Source organism: Rhea pennata, chromosome 17 (genome assembly GCF_028389875.1).
Source record: "Rhea pennata isolate bPtePen1 chromosome 17, bPtePen1.pri, whole genome shotgun sequence".
Lineage (NCBI taxonomy): Eukaryota > Metazoa > Chordata > Aves > Rheiformes > Rheidae > Rhea > Rhea pennata.
In genome coordinates this window covers 4,252,939-4,262,094 of record NC_084679.1, presented here as the reverse complement: position 1 = coordinate 4,262,094, position 9,156 = coordinate 4,252,939, and the positions used below count along the sequence as shown (strand labels likewise).

General features: G+C 41.3%; 1 protein-coding gene across 1 annotated transcript in view; it reads right to left on the bottom strand.

The window, feature by feature from the left end:
• Positions 1-23: 23 nt before the first annotated feature.
• Positions 24-9,156, bottom strand: part of DNAH10 (dynein axonemal heavy chain 10) — a 59,207-nt gene continuing 50,074 nt past the window's right edge. Inside the window, exons 68-79 of the mRNA XM_062589790.1 lie at positions 8,432-8,586; positions 8,039-8,222; positions 7,023-7,223; positions 5,619-5,828; positions 5,152-5,247; positions 4,235-4,406; positions 3,626-3,757; positions 2,872-3,083; positions 2,599-2,766; positions 2,147-2,327; positions 900-1,045; positions 24-428 (exon numbers count right to left, since the gene is read on the bottom strand). Coding sequence (XP_062445774.1) covers positions 282-428; positions 900-1,045; positions 2,147-2,327; positions 2,599-2,766; positions 2,872-3,083; positions 3,626-3,757; positions 4,235-4,406; positions 5,152-5,247; positions 5,619-5,828; positions 7,023-7,223; positions 8,039-8,222; positions 8,432-8,586 — 2,004 coding nt within the window. The 3' untranslated portion in view covers positions 24-281. The remainder of the gene's footprint in view (positions 429-899; positions 1,046-2,146; positions 2,328-2,598; positions 2,767-2,871; positions 3,084-3,625; positions 3,758-4,234; positions 4,407-5,151; positions 5,248-5,618; positions 5,829-7,022; positions 7,224-8,038; positions 8,223-8,431; positions 8,587-9,156) is intronic.

Sequence of the window (9,156 nt, the reverse complement as noted above, 5' to 3'; positions counted from 1 at the left end):
ATATATACACATATATATAAAAATGATCAAAAACATTTTCAAATGTATTTATTATTATTAATGAAGATGTGCAACAGCCTGGTCATAACATACCAGTCTAAAATAAGTCAGATGCCATTTTATTCCTTTGTAAAAGAACACTTTCCAACCCAGGATGCTGAATCTTTGCCTTGTTTGACCTTTTTTCTTTTTTTTTTTTTTTTTTTTTTCCTTCCCCTAAAGCATCCTTTTCCCAACAGTGGATTCTATGTGGGAAGAATCCAGTGCCTAACTTCAACCTGTCAGTCTGCATTCAGTGTGAGACAAACACCTTGAAGCACCCAATGGGAAATGTGCTTTGTGGTGTAAAGATCGGCTTCAAAAACTAGGCCAACGCCCATCGCATTCCTTCTCAGGGAGGTTGTGTACACAGGTGTCCGGAAGGTATTCTAGAAGAGCATGGAAGGAAAGGAGGACACTGAGTAAGTGCTTGAAGTACTGCCTGAAGCTGAAAACTAGAATTCCCAAGGCAGGCCTTTAAAGGAGATGATTGTCTTAATTAAAATGTGGATTTCTTACAAAGTTTAAACAAAGAAAATCTGAACTTCATTTATGTTAGTAACTAGTAATAGGAAATAAAGAAAAGAGTAATGGGATTAGAAGAGCATCCCAAGATGCTTATTTCATACTAAATGGAAAAGGAGCATAAATAATACAACCTCTAGAGTTGAAAAAAATAAGTGACAGAGAACATTAAAGTAAAGGGTTAAATTGTGTACTTCATCTATTAGTAATAACAATAAAACACTCCCTGCAAAAGAATATTCTTTTAAGAGGTAAAGGACTACCAGCTCTTGAGATACAAAAATTGGAGGAGGTTAATCAAATAATCTACCAGTGTGTCCCCAAAGGAGAAGTACCTGGAGTTTGAGCCTATGTGCTTCAATGGGAATTATCTTCAGAATGGGTAAATCTACCACAAGGACTTTGGGCTTGCTTTTTGTAAGGCAGCTGTTCTCAATGTCCCAATCTGCTCCTTCCAGATACAGACCAGAAACAAAGCAACCTGTAAAGACAGAAATACAGCATCTTGTTTAAATCAAACTACTGAAAAAAAAAAAAAAAAAAAAGTTCCTTGAGAAAGACAGACAGACAGCTGTTGTCCTTGCAGTAGCTGGGCCTTGATACTGTAGAATCACAGCAAAACTTACTGCATTGTTTCAACCTGCAAATACAAAGTTTGTTTGTTTATTTATTTATTTTGATTCAGCAATGACCTCTGTCATTGAAAAAAAACTTCTCAAATGAAAATTGGCTCAATTGCAGTACACATGATGAACATTTTTAGGAATAAATGCTACTTGGGTTGCAGTTTTCCTCCCCACAGTGCATGACATTCCCCCGGTCCCTTACCCAAGTAGCAGCAAAGCTATGAGAGCGTTTTAAACCCTGTGGGATTTCTGGTTATATCATGCTGACAAAAGGTGAAGGATGGGGACAGAGCTGTTCTAGTACAATACCAAGATCTCCTGGTAGAACATTAGTAAATAAAGAATAGCCAAGGAAAGCCCCTGAAGTGACACCTCCCCCCCCAACTGAAAGTTAAGTTTTGCCAAAGCATTTAGAGAGGGTTCCCCCCCCCCCAGTTCTATTTCCAATCAGGTCTAGTACTCAAGTGTTTCCCAGCTGGCTCTTCACCCAAAGTTTGTTACATTTAGTAATGAGAGCATTGCTAGTCCTTGAAGTTTACAGAGATAAATTTACACAGTTAGTAAGTTAGTTAGCTATCTAGTTATTTTTTGTTTAAATGTTTTTAAATACTCATTGTAAAAAATGTATCTTTATAAAAACATTGTTAGGACTAGTAATGTTCTCCACATGAAGGAAAATAAATAACTACATAAATAAGCTGAAGAAAGAAAATCATACTTTGTGTATGGAGTAGATGAGCAGCGCAGAGAAGCCTGAACCTAGCTACTTCCCACCTCTACGTCACGTGGACTGTTTAGCGCAGGACCCAATATATTGTCTGCAGAGAGACAGTCTAAGTAATTCCACTCATTAGGCCAAGTGATTTGTTACAAAAGCACTGCGCGCGCTCTCGCTGCCTCTCGGGCTCCAACCTTTTTCTTTTTTTCCCCCCAAAGTATCAAGAAAAAACAGCTACCTTGTCCCGACCCTTCGGTGACATCTTCGGCCGTAGTGTACTTTGTTACCTCCGTGTAGAGGGTGGACCGATCCAGGGGCCAGCTGTTTTTCCTGCAGGTGGCCTGAACGAGAGCTGTGAGGTAAGATTCTGGAATGTGCAGGCCGGAGAGCCACATAACCTTCGGTTCGCTCTCGTTAACCTGCAATCACAAAAGACAACCTGCAGCTCCCACCAGACCCAGCGCTCAGCCTTGATGCCAACTCTTTTTATTAAAGACTGGCCAGTGGCTGCTCTCTATTACGTCCATAATCCTGCAATGAATCTTTATCGTCCTAGTGGTGGCTGTAGCTAATTCAAATAAATTTATCTAAAGCAGTGTGTTCTTACTGACTTCTGCATCCCAGCACTGATTGGTGCAGCATGTAATCCAGATTAACAACACAAAAAGCTTTCTGGAAGTTCTCACTTACCCAGGTGGTGTACTGATGATACCTATTTCTAAAGAAAATCATCCAATTTCCAAGTGTTTTCAGTGTGTCAGGGGCTAGCCGCCTCCAGATACCAGGAATCTGTCCATTAAAGAGAGCCCGAGCCACATCATCTAGTTCACTGCTCATTCCAACTTCCCCAGCCAAGGCCTGGAAAGAAAATGAGATTGCAAGTGCCAGACTAGGGGCAGTTAAAGCCTGACCAAAAACTGCTAGTGCCTGTGAGCCACTGTAGTAGTGCTCTTTCTTACTTACGCGTTGTAGTTCAGCCAAGGACTTTGCCATCCGAATGATCAGTTTATTAAAACGTTCCAGTTCCTGCAGCAGCACCACAGTTGTAGGGGATATGTCTATTCCAAAAACCTTTCGTATCTGGTCAAGATCAAATACTTGCGGTATCTTGTTTTCTATATCTTTAGCAACATTCCCAATATATTCATCTCTACTAATTCCAGTACCAGATTCCCCTGAAACAAAAATGGCTTAATAAGACTAAAGCTGAGTAATTTATTTCTTCTATTACTAATTCTGTAAGAGAACTTAGTGGTTGACTCAGCTTTTGGCATCAGACTCTCTGCCCACCCCCTGCAGCACTGACATTCGCACCAGCAGATCCTGTGTGCCTCAAATTGTGCTTCTGGGCACCAAGTACTTCCCTCTGGCAAGGCAAAGCAGCTCAGCTGCTCTCTCGCCTCCTGGTCCCTGCTGGTTTTCCGTTTCTGCTCTGCAAGACGGTTAAACAATCCAGGCCCATGGGCTGGGCAGGCCAACGCCAACCCGGGCCCTGCAGAAACCCTCCTCCGTGCGCCAGTCTTTGGGATCCTGTCCAGTACCCAACTTCCCACGCACCAGGCGCTCAGGCAGCGTTAGGGGCCGTGGCTTCCGCGCCAGGACCAGCACCCCTGCGCCGAGCAGCGGCACGGCTGGCATCACAGTGCCGGCAGCACAGAGCTCAGCACCTCGACACTTCCTGTTGGCACAAGCGATCCAAAGCGACAGAGAATTCTACCTGTCTGAGGCTGCAGCTCGAGGAGATGAGCCCACATATCGCGAGCTGCCTGTGTGTAATACCCAATCTCAGCATTTGAATGAAGTCCAAATACCTCTGGAGTATTAGCGAGTGGCAGAGATTCTATCTCCTCTACAATACAAAAACACACTTATCAAAATGCAATATATTAAGACACAGGTGAAAAGGATGCTGCAGAAACTACAATGAGCTATTCTTGTTATTGCTTGGCTTCACCTGAATAATCAAATGTTGATCCTGAAACACTGTAAGGATTGAATAAACATTTCTAAGTATTAAATACACACATCACCTGATCTTTAAAAAAAATTAGCATATATTATAGCTGTTTAATTGGGGATTTCTTTTAAAGAAATGTGAGGAGCTGGCTGCTAAGCTCTCATGCTGTTACCAAGGCCTGCTTAGGCAAAGCGAAAGTGTTATCAGTTACATAACACTGCAACAAACACTCGCACACACGCGCACACACACGCAGACACTTCTTTCAGCTGCTCATATTCAGCAATGCATATAGAAAGAGAAAATTTATACTGTAAGTAGCCTTTTCTTTTAAGTGCTAGGTAATGTGGCTGTAAAAATATTTCTTACCAACAAAGTCATCTTTTACAGTCCCTTCTGGAATTTTATAATCAACCTCATCATTTTTGTAAAAATGAAACTTTTGGAATGTGTCAAATATGAAATCGCCCAGGTATTCATCCATATAGATAGTCAGAATGCGGCGATCGAAGCTATCAATTGCGCGCCCACCATACATGACCTAGAAATTAGTTAAATCAATATCAAACCACTGGCTTTTTTGGCAGCAAATACAGTTAAGAAAACTGCTGAAAGGTCCCAAACAACAGCTTTGCAGTTGCAACGACTGCGTGGTAAAACACTGTCTCCCTTAACGGACACCAACCACATCTCAAGCCACCTCAAGGGGGAACAAGCAGGAAGTATTTGGATCCAAGTCGGTCCAGAGATAGCTGCTCTAGGCCATTCCTAAAAACCCATCTTGGTGGTTTATGTGCAACAGTAACCTCCTCAGGGTATCAGCTCACAGTCAGTTGTGATTAAGCACTGCAAAATAACAGCTTGCTGCAGGATTTCCTGCCACTGCAGCTACATTGAACTGGCTGGCTACGGTACAGCACATTCACAGGAGCTTTATATATATCTGTTTCTACAACTCTCACGTCAGTAATAACCCACTGTGCTAATACTACTGTGAAGCTGTGCTGTTCAGTACCTTTCATCAGAGGATCCCAAGAGCTCTCTCACTCAAGAATTAATTAAGAACTTTAACTCCCCTGTTGTGCAGTTACACACAGTGGCCCTATTTCCCTGAGACAATGAGATTAAATGACTTGCTCAGGGCTACACAGGGGTTTCAAGACAGCCCAGGAGAGATTCTGAGTCAGCTTTACTTGACACAGCCCATACAGAAAGGGATCTTAATTTATCCAGATTATTTTATCCTCGATGTTCCTTAGTGAGAGTCAAAGATTCTAGGCACTCACCTCACCAATAAGATACTTGAGACTACTCCAGGGGATTTTCTCATCATTTTGCTGGAAAGCTTTTGTCAAATACGTGTTGAGAATTTCCATGCAGACCTAATAAAGTTATTAGAACATAGCATATAAGAAGACTCAAAAATTAGCTATAGACATCCATAGATAACAATGTTCTTGCTTGAAAACTAACAGGCATTTCTAACTCAAATAATTAAAAAGTTTAATACAAATCCTGTTTAAAATGGAGGGAGGGAGGGAGAGGAACAATATTAACAAGAAGAATTGGCAATCTGATTCTTTTTTGGTGGCCTTATTGTGACCAAAAGTGACATTACAGAAGATCATGAGTTCACAGCAGCAAAAAAAGGGGGCAAAATACTATTGTGAGAGAGAATTAAAGCTGGATATATGTTTTCAAAAGTAATCTGTGCAACTCAAGAATATAAGAGCCTTTAGCATTAACTTCTTACCTGGAAATCAGATTCATTGAAATCATATGGTACGTTCCAGCCAATCTTCCCAAATTTCCTTCTCTCCTGAACCACAGCATGGAAAAATGCCAAGACATAGATTAATGATTTAAAGGCAGGATGTGGGCACTGTTCTATGGCTTCTTGGGGGATTTTGAAGTAGGTGGCTCTCATATTCAGTTTCAGACCATTAGGTGGTTCTGTTACAACCTATCAAAGTAATCAGGGAAGCCATTAATTACTGAATAGCCTCAAGAATGCATGCTGTAAATATACCACGCTGTCTCAGCAAGTTATACAATGCCAGCTTTAAACATTTGATCAGCTTTCTAAGTTTGTATCAATATGGGAACTTTTCTTATGTAAAGATAGGACATTGACCTATTTATTTTATCAGAGTAAACATATATGTGTAAAGAGAAATTTGGTATTAATTTAGAAATAGTCATGTTACTGAACAGACATTATTAATATTTATCATACTTGAAGATCTAAAATATTGAAATATATCCGTAGTTTGGCTGCACATTTTGATGTGTCATACACATCATTACAGTGAGATGGCTAAACAGTCTTTAACATTGCTTTATCGATCAGGCAACTAAGGCAGAGCCAGCTTCCTGGCAACGTAGTCAGCGTGCCTTTGTCCTCAAAGGCTAGACCTAGAAAGTGGGTATCTGCAGTCTTTAATCAAAGATATGTTCATGCTTTCTTCTCCCCACTGCAGCATTAAGCACTGCCAGAGGTAAATACTCTTAGAGCTGTCACTGATACTCTAGAGCACATATTGGGTGTATCAGTCATGCCACTGCCTTCAAATCTGTGAAAGAGAATGATCACGTTTACAGGACTGGTTCACCACGACGGAAGTAAAGCAAACACAGAAAGAACATTAGGAAAGCATCCTGGCTTGGGCCTTCAAAATAATCAGCTCAGCTTGCTTGTGATAAATGCTGCAGCCTGAAGTAGCAGCTGGAAACCATTATCCTATTACAGCGTCTGCTCTATTGGCACTATTGCCAGCCTAGACACAGTCCTCAGTTCTGCCCTTCAGCATCAGGACTGACAGGACTATTTCTGTCTCTCCAGCTATTCCTCGCTTGCAGCGGCATTTGGGTCTAAAGAGTACTTGTCACATATCCAGGTTTGCTGACAAACCTCCACTCTGAAATAACTGCTTCAGAGAAATGCTGCTGAGCAGTTTTCACCTGAGGGAAAAATCACCATCATATAAATAGGATGATGAAAACAGGATTTGGCTTACAAAGGCAAAAAGCTAGCTCCTAGAGTCCAAGTCAGCTTGCTGCATTCAAGTCCTGCTCCTCCTCCCAAAACCAGTTTGTTTTGCTGAGTGAGAGTAGCAGGACATGTCCTCCTGGCTGGGATTTCCCCACTGCTCAGTACCTTTAATGACTTCTGCAGTATTCCAATGGGGAAGCCCCTGGTAGGGTCCGTGGTCAGCCAGAGGCGAAAGTCTGGGTGAGGCTTCGTAATTTTCTCCAGGGCTTTCTCCAGATCGATAAGCCATCTCACCAACAGGTGACAGTTCTGCAACATTAACCACAGTCCACGAGCCACCACATTCTCCAGCATTTGCAGAGCAAGCTTAGGAGAGGGAAAGAATTGCCTGTGAGTAACTCTCCCTTTATCCTGAAAGCAAACCAATTCTGATGGGTTAATGCAGTGAATTTCTTCTTGCTAGCAAGCACACTCAGCCTTTTCATTGGTTTTAGCAGAATTACCAGAATGCTCCTCATTAAGAACAGACCTGTTCCATTACCACACGAAGCTGCTCTGAAACTCTCTTTTTACTTCATTGATTGCTTTTGAAATGAAAGTCATGCAAAGGATTCAGTGATTTCATGGGCTGGAAGAGGGTGCTGATCACAACTTTAGAGCTGGTGCTCTAAATGAAGCTAGCAGGAGTTCTCCCACTGACTGAATCACAGCAAATTTGGTCAACTGCTATGCTTTAGAGAGCCCTGCCTTAGTGTCTGTAACAAAAAGGGGAGTGGACAGAAAGAGCAGCAGGTATCTTTTTGGTAGACATGTGACTTCCAATCAACTCAAGCCCATACACAGACAGACAGGGTCACTGATTAAACTTTGAAAGACTACAGAGCAGTATCTTTTCAACTCAACAATATTTTAACACAGATGACAAAATCATTCTGAATCCACCCTTACCCAAACTGTAAAATCAGCCAACCAGTCAAATGCTCCCTCACAAGTTACAGGAAAGCATTACTCCCAGGCTGGCAAATTGTATGTCAGGTCTGAACCACAAAGTAATTCCACTTGGAATGGACTAGGCCTTTAGAAAGGGAATTCGGACAGGACTCTAATGTTGGGAATATGATTTGCAATTAACCCTCCATCTTCCTGCACACAGCATGTTCCTACCCTCCCACTGAAATTACCTTTTCTTGGCCTTGTCCCATGGCTAGGAATTTGAGTCTGTTCCCTCCAAAGCCTGTCCTCTCAGCCAGTTTCATGAGGTCACTGGCAGGATCAGAGCCGGGACTTAAGATAAAAACAATTGGTGAGTAAGGGCTGCTCTGCTCAAAGATAGCTTCAAAGCTGATCACAGGGGGCTGCACATACCTGGTAGGAAAGGAAGAACAATAAAATGCTAATTTATACAAAAACGGCCACTTCACATCGAAGTTCATTGCAGAATGTATATAGAAAAGATACAAACTATGCTTTATGGTTTAGACAAATTACATAATTTATATAACTGATTACAACTCCAGTTTTGAGTGAGATACCTGGCCAATGTGATTCATATTTGTAATGAGAGAGTGACTTACTTCTCACTCATTGTCAGAGTAACATAGTCTGTTACTGCTCGATATACCCGGTCCACTCGGAAACACCGTAAAAGTAGGAGTTTCTGAAAGTTTGTGAGATTGTTCTGATACTGCATGGGGAAGGGCATCTGCTCCAGAGCATCTATATCATACCACTGGTGAAAAAAGATGGGAGACATGCAAATTAATGATATGGATCTATCAGTGAAATTGCTAGGAAAGGCAGAGGAAAGCAGTTTGATTAACAAGGGGCTCAAACCAAGAGACGTGAGGAGAACAAAGAAGAAAGTCAATGGACTGTAAAGAAATATTAAAAGATTGTATTAAGAGAATTCAAAAATTCAACTTTTTCAGTATAAAAACTTAAAAGCCCAGAAACACCTTCATGCTTTCACTTTATGACAAGTAGTTCTCTTAAGATATGGAAAACAGCATTTCAAGCAAAAAGCATTAACAGATTGCTTACAGAAAGATTTCTTTAAAGCAAGAAGACAAGCAATGAAACTAAGGGCAGAACAAAGGAAAGTCTCTGTTTGTAACTAGACTACATAACTCACTGCCACAAGGAGATCAAAGCACAATTTAGCACAAAGTAAAATGAGATTTGTTGAAATCAACAGTAAAAATCCTACTGTCTTCAACAGGACAAAGAACCTAAGGTATTTGTCTGAAAAACATAGTGTAATAGGGAAAAATTTTGGGGGGGGGGGGGAGGGGAAGGAATG